Here is a 24,638-nt window from a genome sequence, read left to right as displayed (position 1 = left end):
ATTAGCCCTCAATAGGCCACCAAAATATTCATCAGGCAGCACCTGTGCACTGAAGTCACGTGAAGATGAGGGGCAGAGGAAAAGGCACATTTGGCCACCTCTGGGGCTCCAGGGAAAGTTGCCTCTTGCCATCCCTTCCCTTGGCAGCCAGCACCCTACCACCCATGTCTGGGTGCTGTCAGACCTTGGGTTCCACTGTTCTCAGCCTGGTGGGAAGTGCAGCTTCCAAGGACAGGGCAGAAAAGGTCAAACAGAAGTTTGACCCAACCCTCTGGATGGCAACCTCTGAAATTCGAGCAAATTTGGAGACAGGAGGAGACCTGAACCTGGGTCTTGGGGCAGAAAGGTGCCAGGACATCCACACCTGAATTTCTGAAGGCATTTCTGCACCACCAGGGATGTGGCAGGTGGTTTGGGAACAGTGGGATCAGGGTGCCTGGTCCAGGGAACAAACCTGGGTGACCTGGCTGGAGCTTGTGCCTCCCTACAGCTTTGGAAGGGACCAAGACATGGAATAGAAGGGAGTTGTGTGGTGGCTGGGCAGAGCTAAACCACAGGAGAGCTGTGTCAAAGCAGGTCCCTGCCAGCCCCAGCAGAGCTCAGCAGCACTTGGACAGAATTGAGCTGGTTAATTCAGTGCCTTTGGGTGTTTAGGTTGGAAGAGACCTCCAAGCTCATCCAGTCCAACCTATGACCAGCACCATAATTAACTACTAAACCCTGTCCCTAAGGACCAGCTCCAAATGCCTTTTAAATGCCTCCAGGGATGGTGACTCCACGACTGTCCTGGGCCATTCCAATGCCTGAAAACCCTCTGAGTGACAAAATATTTCCTAACATCAGGCTAAACCTCAACTGGCACAGCTTCCATCCATTCCCTCTGCTCCTATCCCATCCCTCAGGAGCAGAGGCTTTTTCTCTCCTCTCTCCAGCCTCCCTTGAGGCAGCTGCAGAGAGCTCTAAGGTCTCCTCTCACCTCCTCTTCTCCAGACTAAACAAGGATCCCTGAGGTCCCTTCCAGCCTGGCACTGTAGGGTTCTATGATTCTTCTCCTGCTCCTGCATCCCCATATCCATCAGGAGGTCTGAGGAAGGATGGGAGAGGATCACAGGGGGGAGGAGGGGGTGACCCACCTTCTGGGGGCATTTTCTTGGCAGGGGCAGATGGAGGGGGCAGGGGCACCAGGCTGGTGACACGGAAGCCAGCAGGCAGTGTCTCTGCAGAGCCACTCAACATGTTGATGCTGTGGACGTCCCGGGGACGGAAGCGCTTGCGCCAGGACGGGGTTCGACGGAAAGTTTTGTCATCCCCCTGGGAAGGAAAAGCAGGTTACAGGCCCTGGGAGACACCAGCACTGCTGGCACCTGACAGGGATGGGCCTCTGGATGCAGACCAACTCAACCTGCATGAATGCGGGGCTCAACTGGGCCAAGGCCATAGGAGACCTCTCTTGGGTCCCAGGACACAAACTGTGTCCTCCCCAGCTTGCCCAGCTCTGCTCTCCAGCCTGCTTGCAAAGATGTCCTGGAGACATCAACACGAGTCCAAGTAGAGATCCCAAGGTATGGATCTAACTTTGGCCACATCTCTCTGCTCTGAGGAGAGCCCTGACAGCTCTGTCACCAGACCTCAGGAGGAGAGCTGGATGAATTCCCACCCTCAGTGACCACATGGGAACAGTTTTCTGGCTGCCTAAAGAGGCATCTCTCATCCACCAGCTTTACCTGCTGCACATGTGTCATGTCCAGAACACCTTGTGACTCCAAAAGGCTGCTGAGAAAGGCAGCTGAAATTCAGCCCGTTGAGCACAAGGACAGAAATGATGGTTGCACCAGACTCTTCCTCAGCTACAGCCTGGCAGCACCTTCCCTGGGGCCTCGCCTAACAGTCTGAGTATTCCTCTGATACTGCTCATGTGACTGCTCTGGACAGACTGTGAAGCTGTCTTGACACCCCTGGACAAGGAGGGGGAGAACAGAGGTCCTGCTTCTTCTGTTTCTCCCCCAAATACAGGTGCTGAGCACGATCAGGATGTGGGAGAGGTTTGATACTCACATCATCCAGCCTCCGGTCTGTGCCCAAAGCCAGCAGGTTGTTGAATTCCCTCTCCAGCACTTGTCGAGCCTGAAATTCACAACCAATGAGCACTCCCAATCAAAGGATGTGGTTTCCAACCCAAACTCCCATCCCAACAAATCCTGGGAATGCCAGCAAAAAAAAAAAACCAAACCCTGGGCACAATCTGAGCGCTCTGCCCCGAAGTGGAGCAGTCACAGCCCTGTCCCCCCTGTGGTGGCCACCACTTCTCCAAACCCCCCCGAGGATGCTGCTCTCACCTGTGTGTTCTGCGTGGGGATCTGCAAGACAAGTGCCAGGCTGTTGTGGTCAAAGTTTTCATCGAGGGCCAGGAGTGCCCCGTGCACCCCACTCTCCACGAGGTTGTTTGCGTACTCACGCAGCCCGATGGACTGGATCCAGTGAATCACCTGGTCATTGGTCCACACCAACACGTCTGAAATAAGAGGGAGGGTTTGGCTTTTGGTTGTGAGGGGACCTGATGATGTTCTGAAGCTCTCTGACACTGCCCCAGGCTGATCCTGGGACTCTCCTGGAGCCAGCAGCAATATCAAGTTCAACAATGCCAAGTGCAAGGCTCTGCCTCTGGGTGAAGTCAATCCCATGCATGAACACAGGCTGGGAGGAGAAATGATTGAGGACTGAGGACAGCCCTGAGGAGAAGGACTTGGAGGTGGTGGTGGACCAGAAGCTCAACATGAGCCATCATTGTGAGCTTCCAGCCCAGAACCCAACAATGTCCTGGGATGCAGCAAAAGAAGCACAGAGAGCGGTCAAAGGAGGGGATTCTCCCCCTCTGCTCTGTTCTGCTGATACCCCACCTGAGTACTGGGCCCAACATCAGAAGGACACAGAGCTCCTGGAAGGTGTCCAGGGTAGAGCCACTGAAATGCTCAGAGGGCTGAGCACCTCCCTGGGAAGCCAGGCTGAGGGATTGGGGGTGTTCAGCCTGGAGAAGAGGAGGCTCCCAGGTGAGCTCAGAGCAACCTTCCAGTATCTGAAGGGGCTACAAGAAAGCTGGGGGAGGGCTTTGGACATGGGGGGGTAGGGAGAGGACAAGGGGAAGTGGTTTCCAACTGGGAGATGGGAGACTGAGGTTGGAGATAAGGAAGAAATTGTTTGGTGTGAGTGTGCTGAGCCCCAGGCTGCCCCCAGAAGCTGTGGCTGCCCCATCCCTGGCGGTGTTGAAGGTTGGATGGGGCTTGGAGCACCTTGGGCTGGGGGAGGGGTCCCTGACCATGGCAGGGGTGGCACTGGCTGAGCTTTAAGGTCCCTTGAAATTCTAACCATTCTATTATTCTGTGATTCTTCCAGGGCTGTCTGGTGAGCACAGCTGCTGACCTTTGATTTCGTGCTGGGTCTCTTCTCTCCTCCTCTCAAGCTCCTTGCGGTCGTAGTTGAGCCTCTTCAGACACATGATGCCATACTGCAGGCTGGTGCTGCAAGGACACCAGAGATGTCACCCAACCCAACACCGTGGGGCAGGTGGCTGGGAGGAACCCACCCAGGGACCTGCTTCCCATTGCTCTCCACGTGCCCCAAGGATGGTTTGGGGCAGGGCTGGGCCGGGACAGACACAATCCAAAGGGAAGATCTTGGCTGGAAGTGGGGGATGTCCCTCCCTTCCGTGGCAGTTCCTCACTCCATCAGTTTTACCCTGCTCCACCTGCCTGAGAGCACATGGATCTAAGTGATGGTGCTGGGTGGTTGGAGAGGGGAGAGCCAGGCTGGAGGGTTCATCCCCAGGGACACAGCCCTGGGGGTCTGGGTGGTACCCCAGGACAGGGACAGACTCTGGGGCTTCAGTAAGGTGGTTGGGGTGGCAGAAGCCTTCTCCAAGTTGGGTTGCTGGCAGATGACTCCTCTGCCTGCCACTGGGGTACAGGGTGTCTCCCAGGTGAAACAGGCATTTATTCCTGCCTTTGGTTTGGTCCCCACAGCCAGGAGAAAGTTTGGTCCTCTGCAATTCTGCTGCAAGGAGTGTGATGAAGGAAAACATTTGGCCATATGAGCTGCCCCAGAGCAGGTGCTTTGAGTTTAGCCCAGAAGAGTCATCCCCAGCCCCACGACTGGCCAGGACAGGGGAAACCAGGGGGGAAACCTCCACCAATTCCCCCATCCTCTGCTCCCAGGGCAGATAGTGCATCCCAGGGATTCCTGATGGGAAGGACTCACCGATGGAAGCTGTCCACCATCTTCAAGTGCACCCTGAGATCTTTCTTGGTGAGGTGATCCAGCATCCGTGCATCAACAAGACATTCCATGAAATAACTCCTGTACTGGGGGAGACCCAGGCTGGGCAGCCACTCGTTCCCAATCCACTCATGGTTCATGTCCCCATAAGCCAGTGTCTGCAGAGAAGCAAATGGAGAAGCCAGGGAGAAACCAGGGCTTGGGGGAGCTGCAGACCTCCAGCAAACCAGTTCAGTGCTGCAGCCTGGGGTCCCTGTCCTGAGGAGCAAACCTGGACCCCAGGAGTTTAACCCTGGTTTGTACTGAAAGAGCCTGAGAGGACAGTCCTGTTGGTCCTGCTCTGTGTCCTACTGCTGTCCCCAAGGAGACAAGGAAGGAGGCAAAAAGCATAAGGAGCAACTGGACTTCACAACCAGCTTCTTCTGGAAAAAGCATATTCACAAAAGCTGAAACAACTAAGAAACAGGTGGCACTGCATTCCCAGTTGGTTTCTAAGAAGCTTAGAAATCACCAAAATATCTACTTTATAACTTCAAAATGGAAAAAGGTCAGTTTGAAGCAATTCTGGGTCCAAAACTGAAATAAAATCCACCAGCAGAAAAGTAAAATGTTTGAGAGTGACAAAACTGGAAGAAATGGATCCAAGCAGGACTCTTTCATCCCACTCTTTCAGTTCATAAAAATGGTCTGGATCCTGAAGTTGGGGTTAAAAATGTGAAAACTAAATGTCTGTGCAAGTAGAAACCCACCTGCCATGCAGGGCTGGGTTACGTTGGGGTTTAACACAGGATCTTACAGAGAAGGTCCCAGAAAAAGTCACTGTGTCTGAAGCAGAAAGACTCTGCTTGATGCAAGGTCCCAGAAGGACCTAAGCTCAGGAGAAGCTTAGCAGAGCAACCAGAGTGCAGGCACAGACTCCAAGCAAATACTGATGCCCCAAGCCCATCATCCATAGAAAGTCACCCTGGCCATGGCAGTGGGGTTGGAACCAGATGAGCTTTAAGGTCCCTTCCAACCCAAACCACTCGATGGTGATGATGATGATGGTGACAATGATGATGATGATGATGATCCTCTGGGTGCCCCGTGATGTTCAGCTCTCCCATAACCACCCCATGCACTGCCCGTGGGGAAGGGTGAGGTGGGGAGCTCACCTGTGCCCAGCTGCCTTCCTCTGTGTCCTAAGTGTGACACACGCAGCATGTCAATAGAAAGGACAGGACAGGTCAGTACCTGCAGCCCTGCACCAGGAAGGGTGTGCTGACCATGGGACCCCTGGGTGTGGGGTGACCCAGAGAGGGTGGGGGGCATCCTCATGGCTCGGGGATCTCAGCCTTGTCAGCAGAGTGGGGGGGACATCCCAACCCTGCTGGGCCTGGGCTTCACCCTATCCCAAAGACAGGACAGGGTTTTTCTCATGGGCCTTGGGTTGGAGATGGCAGAGACATCAGGGTTCACATATCCCCTGGGAAATAGGGGCAGTTCTTGGGTCCCTCAAAGACAGAAGGATGCAGAGAGAGAGAGACCTGTGCTTCAGCTCATAGCTCACCAACCCCCAAGGGGCTGCCCATCCCAATTTCCTGATTTTGGAGACATTTCCTTCTTGTCAGCCCGTGCTGGTTTTCCTCAGCCTCACAAAGCCTGCCAAGGGAAAGCGTCCCTGTGGTAACTCTGAGCTCTCCACCCCCAAAAGGTACCCACCAGTTACAGGTGCCAGTTATGGGCCTGCTACCTGATCCAAGGCTTAATTCACACAATAAATACAAAATGCTGCCCCAGCTCTGAGACATGGAGTCGTTAGGTTGCAGAGAGGGGAGGATGGCTGCAGCTCTCCAAAGGAGACAGAGCTTTTGGGAGCATTTTTTGGTGCCACATCTGTCCAAAGGACCCCAAGCTACCAGCAAGTGGTAGGGACAGACAGTGAGGGCAATATTTGGCTTTGCTGGGGTCAGTGGGAGGTTAGATGGTGACTTCTTGGGGTGTGGGATGACTAATGTGGGACCCAATCTCACGCTCTTGGTTTTTGTCTTCCACATCTTTCCTCAAACTCACAACCAGCAGAGAAGCTGCTCCAGACATCTGGCAGAACCCACAGGGGCTTGACAAAGGAAAGGGCATCTGATGGGTTTTCAGCCAGTTTTAGAAACCGTTGGGATATTAAAGGTTGAAAGATGGTTTCTAAACCATGAGAGCTGACACAGGAGACACAGCCCAGATCCCCTTTCCTCCTGGGCTCAGGGCATTGATGCTCAGCCCAGCTGCCAGCCTCACCGTCTTGGTGGAAGTTGCCATGGTCTCCATCTCCTCATGGGTGACCCAGACATTTCCAGAGGACTGCAGGGAAAAGAGCAGAGTGGTCAGGGCAGAGCTGGTTTACAACTCTGCTGGAAACAAGCCCAGATCCTCCATCAGCCCAGCCCTGTGCTTGGAGCTGGACTGGGGAGACCTTGCAGTGTCCTTGCAGCTCAGGATGGTGCCACCCCACTATCCTTGGGGACCCTGTGGCCATCTGAGGTGGACGTGGCCATCCTTCTGCTGGCTTAATTTCTACAGATGCATCTTGGCATTACTGGGGCACCATGAAGATCTGGAGGGGCTTGGGGACAAGCACAAGACAGGATCCCTCCATCCACTCCATGCCCTATGCAGGGGATCTGCAGTTGCTCTGCTTTGCCCCAGGAATTTCAGTGTCCCAGGGAAGTTTGTACTGAAATGACTGAGAAAATGCCTGCACACAGCCAAGATGGTTCTGTGAACCACACGTGCTGTTTGGGTGGGATTTTATCTTCTCCAGGGCACAGTCCCTAAGCTTTTCCCTTCATGGGCTGACCCTGCAGCCACAGCTTCTCTGGGCAACCTGTTTCAGGGGCTCAGCACCCTCAAACTAAGGAATTTCCAACCTAAATCTCCCCTCTTTCAGTTTAAAACCATTGCCTCTTGTCTTCTCACTACAAGCCCTTCTTAAAAGTCCCTCCCCAGCTTTCCTGTAGACCCCCTTCAGGTATTGGGAGGTGACTATTGGTTCCCCAGAGCCTTCTCCAGGCTGAACAACCCCAACATCTCCCTCTCCACGGCTCCCCTGGGACTCCCTGGGGGCCAAGGGACCACTGTGGTCTCACTGACCCAAACCAGGGGGTTCTTGTCCTGTCCCTGGGGGATGGAGGGGTCTGCAGCATGGGGCACTTACTGTCCGTGAGGTGGGGGGTGCTGAGGGTGAGGTGAGGGACACCATCTCCTGGATGGCCAGCCGCAGCTTCAGGCGGTGCAGGGCGTTGCTGATGCCGATCTCCCTCTGGATCTCGGTGTCAGACAGAGCTGACATGATGGCTCCACTCTTCACGTTGGCTCGGCAGGCAGCCACGTACCAGGCTGGCATCCCCACCCAGAGCTGCCAGAACAAGGCAAAGGCAGTGACTGTCCTGTTGGCCTCACCTACCTGCCTCTGATGGGATCAGGGCCACCCTGATGGAGCTCCGTGTCGGAGCTGGATCCACACGTGGAGTTTCCTCTCTGGTTTGTACCTCACAGAGGACCTCAGGGCAGCCCAGCACCCCTATAGCTGAGGGACACAGCCCATAGAAAGGCACCCATTGAATCTTTAAGCTCAAAGCCAAGTCATGGGCTTGAGGAAACCCCAAACTACAACTCCAGAGAACATCTCTGAGGGATCTGGGGATCTGCTCTGCTCCACTCAGTTTTGTCACCACCAACCACGTGCTTGGACCAAGAGTGGTGGGACTGTGGGATGCTCTACAACTGCTCTATCACTAGAGACAGTGATTGTGAGGCTGTTGGTGCACGAGGACCATGCATGAGCCTGCTCTGCCTCACCTCCAGCCAGGAGACAACAGTGGGACCATCCCAGTGAGCAAAGGGCAACCCTTTCCTCCGAGCCTCTTCCAGGAGTTCGTGCCTGGAGGGAACAGCAGCAGAAGAGAAATTTATTGGGGGTTTGTGGGGAAGGGAGAAGATCGTGAAAGGGAAGAGACCACAGGTAGTAAGAACCAGCTGGTAGCAAAGCAATAAAGGAGCCAACAAGGCTCAGGAGAAGGTGAGGATGAGAAGTCTTTGCAGCAATTCCCAGTGCCCCCCATCAGACAGGACATTTCCTTGCTGAGACAGGCAGGGATCTCACTCACTTCTTCCGCAGGCGCCGGTCCTTCTCTGCCTGAGCCCCCAGCTTGCCAAGTCCCAGAGGGTCCTGCATGCCCACCTCCACGTCAGTCAGCACCACTGGTGGGCAAAGACACCCTCAGGTCAGTGTGATGTCCCCAGCCTCAGCATGACAACCCCTGGGCTCGGGGTGGATGCTGCCACAGTCCCCATGCCAGGGAGCTGGGGATGCACAGTGCAGCACAGGAGGTGACAGTCCCCATTTCCAACCCACCCCCAGCTCCCCCCACTTGGGAAGCCCAAGGGATCCCCACTGCCATCCCTCCCCATTCCAGATGCTCAACATCAAAGCACTGAAGTGTTCAGGGGCGGAAAAGCAGCTTCCACCAATGGGCTGTGCAGGTCCCTTGGGGTGGGGAAGCAGTTCTGGGGACACTAAAGACAGGACACAGTGATGGGGGGGGTCACTGTCCCCACTGCAGCTCTCAGAGAGCATTAACACTGACCCCACACTCACACCAGGAGGGGCCACGGGGCAGAAAGCACCAGGACCCAACAGCCCCGGAGCTGCTGGGAGCCCAGAGCCAGAGGTCCCAACACCCCCAAACCAGCAGGAGTGTCCCTGCTCCTCCGCTTGTCACCCCACCAGCACCCCAAAGGCAGGGATGGGAAAAGGGCTGCTCACGGACCCTGCCCCGTGGCCCCTTCTCTGCTCAGCTGAATCAAGCGACCCTTCTCTTTTTTCCCGAACAAGCGCCCGATGGAGGATTTGATTCCCTTCCTCTTGGAGCCCTTGTGCAGGGAGTCCTGGCTGCTGTTGCTGCTGGGGTTGCTGGCCTGCTCCTCCAGCGAGCTGGGGATGGAGGAGGGAGAGGAACAGCAAAGCCTTTAGGTTATTCCCGAGCAGCTCTCAAGCTGTGGCAAACCCCAGCCCATGCCCCAAGCCCACGCTTGTCCCACGGAAATCCTCAAACCACAAGAGCAGGCACTGGGGTGAGACCCAAAGGGAGCTCCACGTACCTTTTCCCATCCTCCTGACTCAGCGCGGGGTGCCCCAGCTTCTCCAGCCTCAAGGTCCTGGGGGAGGACGGGGGGGATGTCTCACATTTGATGGTGGTTTTGTCCTCCCGGCTTTCATCCCGAGCTGCGGGTGACTGAACAAGCAGAGAAGGGGTGAGGCTGGGAGGTCAGAGCCCATCTCCATCCTTGCCCTGCTGCCTGCCTCTCTCTTGCTCCATGGAGACATGACCAAAAGAGCCACCAGGGCACTGGGGCTTTGCCAGACTTTGGGTTTGGCCTCAACTAGAGCTCTGGCAATGGCTCGAGATGCCCAAGAAGACAGGGAGGATGTGGCCAGATGGCCAAGGAACAGGGAGGAGAGAGGATGCAGCTGCTGGTCCTCAGCAGAGGGCTCTGGGGAGCAGAGATGGGAATGTCCCAAAGACACCCTGTCGCCAGAGGGGACACACAATGTTTGAGGACCCAGTGGCTTTCTGAACCTCCCCATGTCCTGCCAGACACATCTCCAAGGACTTTACGGGATTCCCATGATCCTCCTGCTGAATCCCTGGGGTCCCCAGCTCCATCCCGCGCCTGCTGCACCCTGACCTGGTGTGGACAAAGCCAGGAGCAGGCTGGAAAGGGGGCTTGGACAAAAACCAACGGGATGGGAGCCACTCACTAGCAGTTTCCTCCGGTGCTTCCTCAAGTCGCTGGGCTGATTGCAAGGGGGAAAGCGAGAGAGACACAGAAAGGGGGCAGTTAATGGAGAACCCCCCCCAGAGAGCAGTCCAGCCTGGAGACACCACACACCAACACCTCCACTCCACACCACCCTCCCACACACCCGGGAGGACCCCAGGCACGTCCTGCCCAGCCCCCCCTGCCCACCCCGGGTCCCCCCTCACCAGGGTCATGATCCCCATGCGGTCGAGGTCCTGAGCAGCGCTGCGGGAGGAGAGTTTTGGGGTGGAGCGGCCGCTGAGGGGAGGGGATGAGCTGGCCAGGGACAGGGCTGTCAGCGAGGTGGGGATGGAAGCCCTTTTGCAGAGTTGGGTGAGGTTGAGGCCCTCCATACTGCCACTCGTCACACGCGTCTCCAGCTCCTCTGCCCGGAGCTCCGTGGATTCCTTCTCCTCTTGGATCATCCTGGGGGAGCAGCAGGGATCAGGGCTCCAGGGTCCCCACTTTTCTGGGCAGTCTCCTGACACCCCTCCCAGCTGTTGGATTTCCCTACCCTGGGGAACTGCACCTCAGGGCTGGGACTGAATCCCTTGATCACTGGGAATGGCAGCGAGATCCGTCAGGATCCCACAAACCCGATCTGAGGGGCACTCTGGCTTCCTTCAATATTCATGGGGCTTTTTCTTTAAGATTACAAACCTTTCTGTGAGCAAACACTGGTGAAGGTGTGAGACAGGGAGGACAGAGTTTCCTTGCTGAAGCTGCACCAAGATCTCAGTTTTAGGGGGGAGAACTTCACCCCAGTGCCCAGCAGTTTGCTGCCCCCTCATCCCTGAGCCATTTTGGAGCAAAGTTGTGGTGGGTTTGGCCCTGGCTTTACCTGATCTCCTCATTGATGGCATCCAGCTGCTCTTGGAGCATCATGGCCAAGGTCTGGGCATCTGAGTGCCCACCAGGAGACAGCACATCCATGGAGCTGAAGAGTGTCTCGTGGTCATCTTCATCCACGTCAGAGATCTCGGGGTCGCTGTCAAAGGCATGGGGACCCGTGGCCAGGACACCTCCTGCCTGGGGCTGCTCCCAGTCCTGGGGGAACAAGGTCCACGGGTCCTTCACAGCACTTCCACACCTCCAAAAGCCAAACTGGAGACCTCCATGCCACAGTCACCCCTCGACACAACACCAGGGGGAAACCCTCCCTCCTGCCATGCTCCCCCCATCCACGTACTGGGTGAAGGGAATGTCCCCAGTGTTCCCAAACCAAGGACACGTGAAACCTCATGCAAGGCAGGAGGAGACTCCAACCCCATCCCTGGCCCCGTGCTGGCATGCAGATGGATCACCTTGGCTGGTTCCTCTCGTCGGGCACCAAATCTTCCCTTCTGTGCCCGAGGCAGCCCCGGGGCTGTCCCAAAGGGCTCGGCGGGGCCATGGACCACGGCGCCCAGAGGGAAGCGCAGATCCGTGGCACTGCCCATGTGGGACCTGGGGAGAAAGAGCCTTGTTGGGGACACTGCTCCATGGAGAGGTGCCCCAGCCCTGGGATGCTCTCCTTGTAGACAGTGGAGGAGGACAAGGCCATTCTGGGATGCTCACCCCTGGAAATCTGCCTGCTTGGCATGAAACGATGCAAAACCAGGCCCTGGAAAAAGGTCCCATTCCCCCAGACTGGCCCTGGAGATGCATTCCCAGACTGCAGGAAGCTCAGCCCTGGGTCCTACCCTGCTGCTACCTCCCCTAGAGCTGCAGTCCCCACTGGAGCATCCAGCCAGTAGCCAAAACCATCCTGTGCAGTGGGGCTGAACAGCATCCTCCTGTCCTCCCCACTTGAGAGCAGCTCCCACTTCCCAACATGGACAATATGGACACCACCTCTTGTCTTCTCCATCCCCATGGTACAGAACAAGGCCAAGCCAGGGAGCTTTTCTCCTTTTTATGCTTTCTTCACCATTTTCATGAAAAAAAAATCCCAAATCAACCCTGGTGAATAAAACCCCATTTTAAACAGATCTTCCAGAAGGGGGAACATGAGCATTGTTTGAGACCTCCCAGCATGGCTTGGGCTCTCCTTTGGCTGCCCCTTTGGCTGGCACTTCTTCATCCTCCTCCTCCATGCTCTGGAGTGGATCCTCATGGACCCAAGGCCACTTCTTGCTACCCTCATTCCACATCCCCACATTTCCTGGCTCTTCCTCCATGCTCTGTTCCAACCACACCACTGAGCACCTGCCCAGCCCATGGTGTTGTTACCCCCCGGCTAACCCTGAGGTTTCTGTGAGGTGACAAAAGCTGCTGTCCAAGGCTGAGCAAGGTTTTTCCAGCACAGTGGGTCTGGTTTCCAGTGCAGATACAGATCTGGGCTGCCTGGCCCAGTATTCCCACTGAACCCAGACAAAACCAGTACCATGAGCAGCTGGGTTTGGGTTCAGCTCAGTGTTTGCAGATGAAGGCACAGCCCAAGTTTCAAGAGGATTTAAGCTGTGGAGCCACTGACAAGCAGTTCCAGAGCTAAAAACAGACAAAGGAGCCTTAGACAGAAGCTGATATTTCAGCGGGGAGATTATTCTGGCTTCTGTTACTCAAGCTTTCTGCTCAATTTTCCTCCAAGAAATGAAATAAATAATAAAACTGTCCATCCTCTTCTTACAGACCCATAAAAGAGGTCCCACACATGCTCCAGACCCTCCTTCATCCTCACAAACTCCTCCTCACTCTGTTCCTTCTCTCAATGACAGACACGGGGCCTCCAGACCCTCCCCTCCCTGCCACAGCTGCTGACAGGTTACACCAGCTCCTTTCCATCCTTTCCAGCCCTCTGGAGAGGTGAATTTTCCCTGCTGGTGTCACACTCATTGATGTCTCTCTGGCTCTCTCCCCTCAGGTGCCCAGCAGAGGATGAGATCCCCAGGGGGATGCAGCATTGCAGGGGGGTTCATGCTGTGTTGGCTCCTCTCTCACCCCCTGGTGCCCAATGGACTCACCTCTCCTCCTGGTGCTCTGGGACCTCCCCATCTCCCTGCTGAGTTTTTATGAAAGGATGTGCAAGGGCCATTGGAAAAAGGAAGGGAGAAAATGAGGGGGTTCATTCTCCTTTGCCTACAACACCTCCAAAGAGATTTCTCCTTCTACACCAGCCCACCCCCTGCACACCACAGGGGGAAAGGTGTTTGGGGAACATCCAGCTTGCAGAGAAAAAGAAGCTTTAATGCAGAAAAAGGGATGATGCCCGGTGTATTTTTGCCCCTAGAAGAGCAAATCTTAGGCCAGTCAGTTGGGCTGGGTTCTTCTCAACACTCTGTGTCCCACCCTGGGACAAATCCACAGCGGTGCCAGCAGAGCTGGGGCTGAACCCCAGAGCCCTGCACAGAGCTGTGCTGAAACCAGAGATGGCAGCAGCATTCTGGTGCTCTAAAAGCCAAATGCCCCCAAAGCTGTGGGTGTGAGATGCCAGTGAGGCACAGAGGCTCGTGGGGTGTGGGTGGGTGGCCCTTACCTGGCGTGCACACTCTCCACAAAGGTGCCACTTCTGGTCTTGAGCTGGTCAACCTCCAGCCTCAGTTTGTCAATCTCATCAGACAACCTCCGCTGCTCAGGGGGAGACAAGAGACAGGCAGGGGTTGGTTTGGGGTGATGCTCATCCTTAGCTAGTTCCAGGTTTATATTCCCTTTAAAAAACCCCAAAGGTTTAAAACACCTTTGGCGTGTTGGTAAGAAACAGCTCATGCAGGCAACAGAGAAGGATGGTGCTGGGGGTGATGCTGCAAAGGGAGGGGGGGAAGGACCACAAGCTGGACAGACAGACAGACAGACACCCACAGGCTGGTTTGAGAGATGAAGGCAAATGGGCCCCACTGGGATGCTCTGATTTTGGTCCAGGCTGTTTGCCTTGGCAAAGGGCTGGCAGGGAGGGACCCGGGAGAGAAATCTGGTGATGGCTCCATCCCTCCTGCTGCCAGTCCCATCCTCACTGGGAACCTGCCCTAAGTGGCTGTGCTGTCCTGGAGGAGGTGATGGGAGAGGCTGTGGGTGGGCAGGGAGGCAGGGGAGATGGGATCCTCCAGGCACAGCGGGATCCAGACTTGGGGGCAAACAAGCACATGCAGGCAGTGTCCTGCCAGGCTCCAGGCTACACCTCTGCCCAGGGCTGGGAAGCACAAACAGTCCCTGCACATCTCCAGTGCAGGCAGGGAGGATCTGGGAGGGCAAAGACCCTGGCAAGGGGGAAAGAAGCCCCCCCAAGCATGCATGAGACCCAGGGCACATCCCCAAAGCTCCCGTTGCTTCAAAAAAGCTGCAACCCACCAGCTTTCCAGAACAGGCAAAGGGGGACCCGTGTTGTAGACCCTGCTTAGATGCTTTATCTGAGAGCAGGGGAGGTGTGCAGACTTATGGGGTCTTCTGCAACCTGAGCATGAGGCAATCTTCCCCCAGGTTGGAGTAAGAGGGTTGAGAAAGCCTCGGGGGTGAAGGGGCCCTGGGTGCCCGAGCAGCACAGTCCCTCCCAGCCAGGCTGCACCACAGAGCACTGGGCTGAATCCTCCTCTGGATACTCAGGAAAAGCCACCCCGGCCTCATCCCTGTCCTCACCAGGGTTTGGGGACAGATGAGAGTGAGAGGAATATGGGGACAGGACTGAACGTGCCTGGGAGGGAAGTGACCCGGGGGCCTCCAGGGGGGTGGGTGGCAGCTTCCATCCAGCAACTGCATGGGTGAGTTTGTGGCCTCCTGCTGCTGGGTGCTTTGGGATCCCAGCTCCTCCAAGGCTGGGGTGTTTTAGGAGGTGCCACTGCCACTGGCTGGGGATTAGGAGGAAGGAAGCAGAGTCACTAGGGCAGGCTCCCCCCAGCAGCATTTACCTTGTCGTGCTGGTGTTCCTCTATCTGCTTTTGGGTATTTTCCAGCTCTTGTAACAATGTGTTCTTTGAAAAAAAACCAAACCAAAATGAAAAAAAAAATGAAATAAAAGGGAACAAAAACAGGAAAGAAAAAGAGAGACCATTTAGAAAAGGTCTGCGTGGTCTCCAGGGAATGGCCACCATGGAATCACTGTGGGGATGTTGTGTTGGATGCCTGGCAGGAGGGGTGGCAGTGGCTCCTGAGCTTCTCCTCTCCTCTAGCTGCCTGTGAAGTGGTTTTCTCTGCCAACCTCCTGCTCCTCCAGCAGGGCTGCCACAGCCCAAACCCTGCCCCACACCAGGGCCAGGGCAACTGGAGATCTGATGGGGAGGGCTTGGTGATTAGGAAATGTGTCTGAGAGGAGACAAACTCCTTGAGCACCTGGATTATGGGCAAAAATGTCCCCTACACATAAACTACGGAACAGGCAGAGGGAAAAGAAGATGCATTTGTAACTGCCTGATCTAGTGTTCTCTTTTGGGAGGTGCTGGCAGCCAAATGGCTCCATCTGGGGCTGTGGAAGACCCAGAGATACTGTGGATGAACTGGCTGGGGAGCAGACAATGCTCCTTTGCAAGGTGCCACCACTCTGATCCCTGTTCCTTCCTGGGTTGGGAATTTGGACTCAGCCCCACGTGTTGGGTCCTGCTTTTTATCCAGAGCCATGCTGGACATGCTGGGACAACCAGCTGGGGACAGGAGGTACTGAGCAGCAGGGAGACAGCCGTGGTCCTGAGGGTGCCAAGAGGACCCTGGTCCCTGCAGGAACTCAAACAGAGGTGAATGATCAGGGGCTGACCTCCCACTGGTGCTGTGAGGTTAATCCTTGCTCTGAGCCACTTGCTCTCCCAGCTAACTGCATTCAGGCTGGAGCAGCAGCAGCTCCAGTTGGATCCTCAAAGGGAAGCCCAGTTGCCCAGGAGAAGCAGGGTGGGAGCTGGGAGGCTGCTCACAGACTCTGCCCTGGCTGGGAGAAGGCAGATCAGTCTGGGCCTGGGGGACAGAGAGGTTTGGAGGCAGCATGTGGGATGGGCAGGTGGGAGGGGATGAATGCTGCATTTTTCCTGCAAAATGCAGAAGGGTTTTGCTCTGACAGCTGGGCACAGGCTGCAGATGAGGCTGCACCAGAAGGAAGAGAGGGAGCAGAGAAGGACAAATCCTGCTGCTGTCAGAGGTGAAAGGTGGTGGGGAGGGGGTCTGACCACGCAAGGCCTGGCTGGAGGTGAGGGTGTGCTGCAGAGCACCTTCCCTGCACTCCCACCAGCCCCGAGCCCAGGAGCATCCTGCATGGGACCATTTCTCCAGCTCTGCACAGGAACTTCCCAACCCCTCTGCTGTACCTGGCCAAAGCTCCACGCTGAAGGGACTGCAGACCCCTCCAGCCCTTGCCAACTCCCCCAGAGGCTCCCCTGCCCCCCAGCCCCACCTTCTCCTCCAGGGCTGCCATCCTCTCCTTGAGGTGCAGCTGCAGCCTCTCGTTGGACTCGCTCAGCAGCCGATCCACGGTGTCCGAGAGGCGTTTGTTGTGCTCCTCGTTCATCTTCTCCCTCTGCCGAGCCTGCAAAGGGCAAGCAGCCACCTCAGCTCCAGAAGATCTGCTCCTCCTGCCACCCCCTGCCTGCTGGTGCTGGCACAGCTGATCCCTGGGGCTCAGCTTCTGGGGACAAATCCACCCCTGGGGACACAGACCCCTCTCTGTTGGGACTCTCTCTGCCATTTCCCACCCAGAGCTGATGAGGAGGGAGAACAGGATCTAAAGAGCTCCTGCTTGCCTGACCCAGTGCCAAGGTCTCTCTGAATCTCTGCCCCAGGACAAAACAACCAGGGGCTTTGGCAGGGCCACATGCTGGAATGTCACCTGGGCCACCTGAGATATGGGCACCACAACCTCCTGCATGGACAGCCCAGCAGCTGCCTAAGGAGCAGGGCAGGGACTGTGAGTCCCATCACACATCTGCTTGGCCTCCAGCTCTTTTTGAGAGGCAGCACCTTTAGTCTCAGCACCCACTGGTCTCTCCTTGCTGGGGTCTAGGCTGGGGGTAGGGCAGCTGGAACCCCCACCCTGCATTTGGGGTCCCAGCTTGGCCCCAGGGGTGATGCTGGAAGAGGAGTGGCTGTGGCATGTTACAGCAGGACTGAGATGCCTGGGAAGTCACTGCAGAGTGTGATGAGCTCCTGAGTGGCTTTAGTTTGAGATCCTGAATGGGAAAGGATTAACCAGGCACCCAGCCACCACGGCACAGGGGAGCCAAAGCCAGATGAGGATGCACCAGGATGCCCCAGTCCAGGCTGAGCAGCACCTACCCTGGCCAGCTCCTGGTTCTTCTCCTCCAGCTGACTCTCCAGCTGCCTGAGGTGCTCCTCGATGCTCCCGTGCCTCTCTTCTGCCTGGGAAAAGCAGAGCAGCCCTCTTGGGTGATGCTCCCCAGAATCATGTGGGTCCTACTGCATCTCTCCCTCCATCCCTGCATCTGCATCCTTCCCTGGAATGCATTGCTTGCTCCCACTGCTTCATCCCTACTGTGTGCTGAGGGCCCAAGACAGTTGGGCTAGCAAGGGGGTGGACTTGGCACCCATTCCAGCACCCGGAATGGTTTTATCCACACCTCCCCCCACGCTTGCACTCTCCCAAATCCTCTCCCTGGATCCTTCCCCTTCATCCCAGAGTGGTCCCAGCACAGGGTGAAGGCCATCACAGACAGGGCCATTTCCTCTTTGGAGAAAGGAGCTAAGGGAAGGGAGCAAACCTCGTGTAGGGGCACACTGGAAACTTTAAAACCCCACGTGGTGCCCGCACAGCTCAGAGCTGGGAAAGGGAGCAGGAGGCTTTGGTGCTGCCAGGGGCTCCATCGCCCCGGGTTCAGACAAAGCTGTCTCATCCTCAGAGGAATTCCCTCGGGCTCCTGCACTCTCCCATCCCACCCAAGCCCTGCACCCACTCCCTTGCCTTGGTGAGGGCAGCGATGCGCTGGGCCAGCTCCGCCTCCACCTCGGGCAGCGTCTCCGCCTTCCTCATCGTCTGCTGCAGCTTCTGCTCTGCCAGCTCCAGCAGCTCCTGCAGGTGCCGAGCTTTCTCCTCGCACTGCAGGAGAGGGCAGGATGGGTGTCAGTCCACTTGTCCCACCCCCGGCACCTGCTTCTCCCTCCCAAGTGCCCGGGGTGGTGAGGAGGAGGCTCTGGGTGCAGCCCTGGTACCTGGCGGTGCAGGGACTCCTTGTTGGCCAGCTCGCTCTCCAGCTTGTCATTGAGGTCATGGATGGAGGTGGCTTCTCTCTGGGCTGCCAGGTAACGTTTCTCCAGCGTGGTGATCCTCTCTTCCATGTCCTCTTTCTGAGCCAGGGCCTGGGGAAGCGATGGGGCTGTCACATCCTGATCTGTGATCACCAATTTGGGAATAACTGGGCCACCCGGCTCCTGCGAGCCTGGGCCACCCCAGAGTCCAAGCATCCCATGAAACCTCAGGATGTCCCTCAACCCAGGGATGAGGGGCAGCAGAGCAGGAGAGCAATAAAGGGAGAGTGGAGCAATCATAGGAAAACCTTCTAGCATGAACACAGCTTTCTGCCCCAGGTCTGCAGCACTCCTGGGTATCTCAGTGGCTTTTCATAACCTCAGGGAAGTCTTGGGAACAATCTCCCGAAGGCAGTGGCCTCTTTTGGGACACACAGACCCCCACCCTGCATACACCAGGGGTCACAATCCCTTCCCAACCCCGAGCTTGCTGAAGCTGCTGTGACTGTCTCTGCAGCACCAGGTTTGGCAGGGTGGGAGCAGTGTCTAACCTCTCGGAGGTCCCTCTGGTACTTGCTGCTCATCTCCTCAGATTTGATCAGATCCTTCCTGGCAGTGCCCAGATCCTCCTCCAGCTCAGCAACGCTGGCAGCCAAGGCAGAGATGCGTTCCTTGGCCTGGACCACTTCAAAATTCTGCTTCTCCAGGAGCTCCTGAAGTTCCACCACCCGCCCTGCCTCATCGTCCGGGTGTACGGAGCCGTTGGAGAGCCTCTGGGAAGCAGCAGAGAGGAGATGCCAGGCTGGCCCCAAGCAGGGGCTGGGGCTGCGTGTGGCTCCGTGATGGGGGAACGTGGCCCTGGGGGCCCAAGTGAGGTGGTGGGGAGTGGGAACCTGGGGCTCTGGGACCCCCTATCCACAGGCTCTGCTAGCCAGGGATGTGGCTTCCCAGAGGCACGATGCAATAGGGATGGCTGAGCACCTCTGGGAAGCAGAGCCCCAAGGAGCAGCCAAGCAGGAGCAGAAATTCCCCTCTGCTGTGGGAATGGTCTGTGTCCACTGGGAAGGGCATTTCCCAGGGGGATGGACATGGGGGAGAGGGAAAAGTATTCAGTACTGTAGAGCCAGTGACAAGGGGGTTGGAGAAACGATGGGCTTGGTGAGCATGGTCAGAGCAAGGGGCTGTGGGGCTCTCACCTTCCAGGGAAGCTTCTGCACCGGCTCCTTGGGCTCCCTCTCATCCCGCTCAGCCCCAGGGGCCTCCCGAGCTGCTCCTTGCTGCAGAGCTGCCACCTGGGTGTCAGTGGGATTGGGACATGAGGGAAAGCACTGCCACATCTTCTGGGGACACAGCAGTGCTTGCTACAGGTGTGCAAAGAGCCTGAGCCCTTGAGGACCTGAGCCCTTCCAGCCCAGGAATCTTCCCAGGGCACTTCCCTGGGTTGCAGCCAGAGTGCAGATGTGGTCAGCAGGAGATTTAACACCAACATCACCTCCTGCTCTGCTGGGAGGATGGGGAAAGGTCCCTGCAAGGTAACCAAAGGCCAAGCACTGCCTCCCTGCTGAGCCTGGCCAAGTACCACAGATACATCCTGGGAAATGGAAAAAGGAGCAAAATTTGGCCAGGCAGAGGCTATAGGGATGGCTCTTGCCCCTGGGCACAAGCTTTAGGAAGGAAAACAGGGTTAGTATCACTCCAAGATGAAAAGGAGTGGGTGCTGGGGACAGTAAAGTCCCCGTGCCAGGGCCCAGGCAAGGAAGGAGCTGGGGGATGCAAGATGGGGTGCTCAGAGCAGCAAGGTTTGGGTCTGTTGAGGCAGGGGAAATCCCGAGTCACTCTCAGCCCCCTGAAATGCTTCAAGCTCAGGTTGCTTTTGTCAGTGAAACAAACATCAAAGAGCAAAACAACAGAGGAAACCTTGCCTGGGAGACAGAAGTTTTAGAATATTTACAAGGTTTCCTTAAATACAGACAAACCTCCATCTGAGCAGCATTTTTAGAATAAAAGCCACCCATTAAAAATGCACAAATGCCATTTCTCTGATCTTACACAATAATTTGAGCAAAACTCAACAGGAATTCACAACCACAACATGCAACAGGCCCAGCCCAGTGGGTTCCTCCTGGAAGGAGCCAAACTCCTCTCACCTGCCGATGGGCATCCACAAGCTGCTCCTCCAAGGTTGCCACTCGCTCCAAAGCTGCTCGCAAGCGTTCCCTGACCTGCAGCCGTGTGAGAAGAGGAAAAGCCACTCCTTACCTGAGGGTGTGCAGGAGCCAGGCAAGCTCCCAGCCCCTTCCCTCTGGCTGACAGCCGGGCTCAGGTGGCTTCATGTCCAGGGCATGGACTCAGAGATGCTCCAGCTCATCACTTGGAAGAGCAAAAGCATGTTGGAGAGGAACAGCCCTTCCCAAGTTGATTTTTTCAGGACACCCATGGCCTGAAGAGCTCTTTGAGCAGAGCAAGGAGCTGCTAAATGGATCAGGAGGCCCAATATGAGTTGTCATGCAAAGACTGAACCTGGATGCCAAATGCCAGCACTCAGCACCACCGTGTGAATGTCCCAAGGGAGCAAGATCCCCATCCCTGACACCCTCAGAGCCACAGTATCCACTCAGCAGCCCCACCAGCTCCTAAAACCAAGGTGCTGTGGCTTTTGGATATCCAAGACCTTCCTCCTGAGGGACCCCATGTCACCACTCAGCTTAACAACAAAAAATGACAACCAGTGGGAGGGAGGAGGAGGTTTTGGATGAGGTCAGCAGCAGATGCTCATGGAGCGAGCCAGGAGAGAGGTCCCAGCAGCCTGTCTTACCTTTTCATCTAGTGCCTTGTGATGCTCAAAGAGTGACTTGAGTGCCTTGAGCACCTCAACCTCACTGGAAACTCCAGATGGAGACTGAGCCTGACGTTTGACCACAGTCATCCTCAGGGACCTCTCATGCCTCGACACCAGGCACTCCAGGTGCTCCAGCAAGAGCTGCAGGAGGACAAGCACAGAGCTGGTGATGCCAATGCTGGCCCAGCAGCCTGCGCTGAGCCCCGTTTCTGGGGAGCAAAAGCCAGGCAGGAGGGGTCGGGTGCTCACCCGGGTGTTGTTACGCTCAGCTTTCAGCTCTGAGATCTCCTCTTCCCTCTCCAGGAGCTGCTCCCGGCAGGCGCTGAGCTCCCGCGTCAGCGTCGCAAATTCCTGCAGGGATCAGGACACAGCCATGAGCAGGGAGATGGGAATGGGGGTGGGAATGGGGATGGGGATGGGAATGGGGGTGGGAAAGGGGATGGGGATGGGGATGGGGATGGGGATGGGGATGGGGGTGGGGATGGGAATGGGGGTGGGGGTGGGGATGGGGGTGGGGATGGGGATGGGAATGGGGATGGGGGTGGGGATGGGAATGGGGGTGGGAAAGGGGATGGGGATGGGGATGGGAATGGGGATGGGAATGGGGATGGGAATGGGGATGGGGTTGGGGATGGGGATGGGGATGGGGATGGGAATGGGGATGGGAATGGGGATGGGGATGGGGATGGGGATGGGGATGGGAATGGGGATGGGAATGGGGATGGGGATGGGGATGGGGATGGGAATGGGGATGGGAATGGGGATGGGAATGGGGATGGGGATGGGAATGGGGATGGGGATGGGGATGGGGATGGGGGTGGGGATGGGGATGGGGATGGGGATGGGGATGGGGATGGGGATGGAACCAGAGTCCTGGCCCCACTGCCAGGACCTCCAGCGTGGAGCATTTCCCATCTGAACCCAATCAGACAGATGGGGACACTGAGCAATCAGGTTCCTGGCTCCTGATCTGTTCCTGGCTTCCCCAAGTGCTCTGGATGAGGGGGAATGCAGTATCCCAGTATCTGGCTTTGTCCAGTAACACAAGAAGCTGCTCTACAGCTCCAGAGGTGCTCAACAGCACTGAAAGCATCCCAGTCAAGGCCACCAGCCCCATGCCCCATAACCTCATCCCCCTATGCAACCCAGCAGAGCACCCACCTGGGAGCATCCCACCAGGCTAAAAACTCACCACAGCCCCAGGACAGCCCCTGCAATGGCCTCAGGACCTGGCACCATCCAAAAGCTCCTTCCAAAGGAATGACTGAGATCTGCCCCAATTCAATAAAATGAGGTTTAACAAGGCCAAGTGAGTCAGGAGAGTTCATTTTCCCTTAAAACATGAAAACCAAGCAGCTGGGTCAGCCCAGGAGCACCCTCCCATTGCTCCCTGTTGCTCTTTCAGTAGCCCAGTGGTGCCAGGACTAAGTGACATTTTGCAGCTGGGATTTTTTGGGGTGAAAAATGTAAATGTGGAAACACTCCATGAATTTACACCAGTTTCACAGTGTGGTTGAGAACTGAAGAAGGAAAAGGGTTTCAGAAGAAGCTGAGAAGGATTGGATTGAGTATTAACAAACCAAATTTTGACTGTGGGCTGAGAGCCATTTTACAGCATGAAATTCTCTTTCACTCGAATTTTCAAGTTAAACAAATAAAAACCTTCACACTGAAGCAAAACTGAGGCTTAGGGTGACTCAAATGCTCTGCTCAGCTCAATGTGAAGCCTCTTGCAGTGGCTGGTGTCCCTTAAAGAGCTGTTTAACCTCTCTTTGTCCCAGCTACATTTCTCCCCTCCCTTCCCACCCCAAACTGCTGTGGTGTTCAGCCTGGGGCTGGTGACATCCCACAGCAGGACAGGACCTGAGCACAGTGTGGAGGAAGCAGAACAGTAATGACAACAGGCAAAGTCAGTCTCATCACCCCTATAGCCCCCTGCCTTCCTGCCCATCACCACGTCTCAGGGCTGCTGTATCCTGAAGTCCTTGCCCCAAGCTTTGCCCCAGCTCCTGAGTTCCTCCACTCCTTTCCAGTCCCAGCCCTGTCCCCATCACTTCCAGTCCCAGCCCTGGGGTCATCCCTGTCCTCATCGATGCCCCAAAGGCCACTTCAGATCTGGGGTCAATCCCTGCCCCCGGGGGCCATTCCAGCTGTGGTGTCACCCCTGTGGTGTCACCCCTGTCCCCATCTTTTACCCACAGACCACTCCAGCCCTGGGGTCACTCCCTGCCCCCCTCAGTTGTGCCCCAAACCGGTCACAGCACCCCAACCCCCCATCCCCAGACCCTGCTGTGCCCAGAGCCCATCCCACTCTTGCTCTGGGACCACCCCCAGCCCCCCCGTGCACCCCTTGCAGCTCCGCTCCCCCGGGGGTGGCTGTGCTGGCCAAGCCTTTCCCAGGAGCTCTGCATTCCCAGGATCAGCGCTCAGCCCCCGGGTTATGCAACCTCCACGCAGAAGAGCAGCAGCTCCCGAGCATCCCCAGGGATTATTTTGGGGCTGGGAATGGCAGGGAGCATGCGGGAGCAGCAGAGGGGAGTGCACGGGAGGTTTCCCTGCACCACTGCTTCAGATTTAGAGAGATCTCTTCCCCCCCCTTTTCTTCCCCCCCCTCCCCCCCCTCAATATGCGGGGGATGGGCTTAAAGAGCTCAGCAAAAGTGTCCCCGCAGCTGTGATGGCCCCAGGAACATCCTTCAGCACCCCAAGCTGTGACCACGGGGGACACTTCGGGTGTGGACCCTCTCCCAGCACCAGAGCCAGGACCTTGTAGATCCAAAGTCCCCAGATCCCCCCAAAAGGGAACCCCCTCCCTGTGCCCCATAGCTGGCAGGGAACTGGGGGCTGGGGGATGCTCTCCCCCCCTGGGGTGCCTGGGAAGTCTGGGATGGATGGGATAAGGCAGTGGAGGCAGGAAGGGGGGAGGGATGCCAGGCTGGGGACAGCAATCACCCACGCTCAGCCCTCCTCACCCCACGGTGCCCACCCGGGCTGGCTGAGCTGTGCAGACTGTGCCAGCAATCAGGCTCCAGCCCGAGCAGGCAGGGGATTAAAAGGGAGAAAATCCCCTGCAGAGAGGCAGCCCCCAGCCCCATGCACTCAGCAGCTCCAAGCACAGCAGTGGCTCCACTCAAAGCTCCTGCCTGACCCCATCCCACCAGGAAAGGGTGGACACATCCCCTGCTCTGTGCCCCAGCGAGGCTGCCAGGGCTGCTGCAGCTTCAGGGAAATCAAAGAGACCAAAATAACTGTCCTTCCTGGGGGAAAGGCTGCAAAAAAAAGGAGCATTTACCACCAAAAATAGCAACACCCCAGCAGCAAGACAGGATGGCAGTGAGGGTCAGCTGAGTACACAGAGCTGGGGGCACTTGCAAGCCTGATTTTCGTGCCTTGGGAATAAAAAAACCCCAGGAATATATCACTCCAGCACCTGCCCGTAGCTAACTCCACCAGCTCCAGCTGTGCCAGATGTGTGCCCTGGCAGTGCCACCTCTTCTGGGCCACCAGTGGCCACCAGACAAGTTTGGGTACAGCTCCCAGTTGCAGTGTCACACAGCTCCCACCCCACCTGCAGCAAGGCCACTGCCCTACATCCCAGCAAAGGGGGC

At 56.6% G+C, this 24,638-nt stretch overlaps 1 protein-coding gene across 6 annotated transcripts in view; it reads right to left on the bottom strand.

The window, feature by feature from the left end:
- Window positions 1-24,638, bottom strand: part of PPFIA4 (PTPRF interacting protein alpha 4) — a 50,045-nt gene that overhangs the window by 1,748 nt on the left and 23,659 nt on the right. For 2 of the 6 annotated variants that reach the window (XM_071768268.1, XM_071768274.1), the window contains 27 exons: window positions 21,281-21,382; window positions 21,008-21,172; window positions 20,340-20,414; window positions 19,389-19,484; window positions 18,744-18,965; window positions 18,157-18,303; window positions 17,909-18,043; window positions 17,266-17,349; window positions 16,388-16,519; window positions 14,922-14,984; window positions 13,559-13,650; window positions 11,409-11,550; window positions 10,946-11,151; window positions 10,290-10,530; window positions 10,064-10,099; window positions 9,403-9,536; window positions 9,072-9,235; window positions 8,409-8,502; window positions 8,101-8,182; window positions 7,457-7,657; window positions 6,541-6,603; window positions 5,424-5,450; window positions 4,252-4,427; window positions 3,418-3,515; window positions 2,337-2,512; window positions 2,056-2,124; window positions 1,134-1,311 (listed from right to left, as the gene is read on the bottom strand). In XM_071768268.1, the coding sequence (XP_071624369.1) occupies window positions 1,134-1,311; window positions 2,056-2,124; window positions 2,337-2,512; window positions 3,418-3,515; window positions 4,252-4,427; window positions 5,424-5,450; window positions 6,541-6,603; window positions 7,457-7,657; window positions 8,101-8,182; window positions 8,409-8,502; window positions 9,072-9,235; window positions 9,403-9,536; window positions 10,064-10,099; window positions 10,290-10,530; window positions 10,946-11,151; window positions 11,409-11,550; window positions 13,559-13,650; window positions 14,922-14,984; window positions 16,388-16,519; window positions 17,266-17,349; window positions 17,909-18,043; window positions 18,157-18,303; window positions 18,744-18,965; window positions 19,389-19,484; window positions 20,340-20,414; window positions 21,008-21,172; window positions 21,281-21,382 (3,400 nt within the window). The remainder of the gene's footprint in view (window positions 1-1,133; window positions 1,312-2,055; window positions 2,125-2,336; window positions 2,513-3,417; window positions 3,516-4,251; window positions 4,428-5,423; window positions 5,451-6,540; window positions 6,604-7,456; window positions 7,658-8,100; window positions 8,183-8,408; window positions 8,503-9,071; window positions 9,236-9,402; window positions 9,537-10,063; window positions 10,100-10,289; window positions 10,531-10,945; window positions 11,152-11,408; window positions 11,551-13,558; window positions 13,651-14,921; window positions 14,985-16,387; window positions 16,520-17,265; window positions 17,350-17,908; window positions 18,044-18,156; window positions 18,304-18,743; window positions 18,966-19,388; window positions 19,485-20,339; window positions 20,415-21,007; window positions 21,173-21,280; window positions 21,383-24,638) is intronic. The other 4 variants (XM_071768270.1, XM_071768269.1, XM_071768271.1 and 1 more) reach the window with 4 other exon arrangements.

Source organism: Heliangelus exortis, chromosome 25 (genome assembly GCF_036169615.1).
Source record: "Heliangelus exortis chromosome 25, bHelExo1.hap1, whole genome shotgun sequence".
Lineage (NCBI taxonomy): Eukaryota > Metazoa > Chordata > Aves > Apodiformes > Trochilidae > Heliangelus > Heliangelus exortis.
Note: the sequence above shows the minus strand (reverse complement) of the source record. Positions and strands in the feature narration are given on the sequence as shown.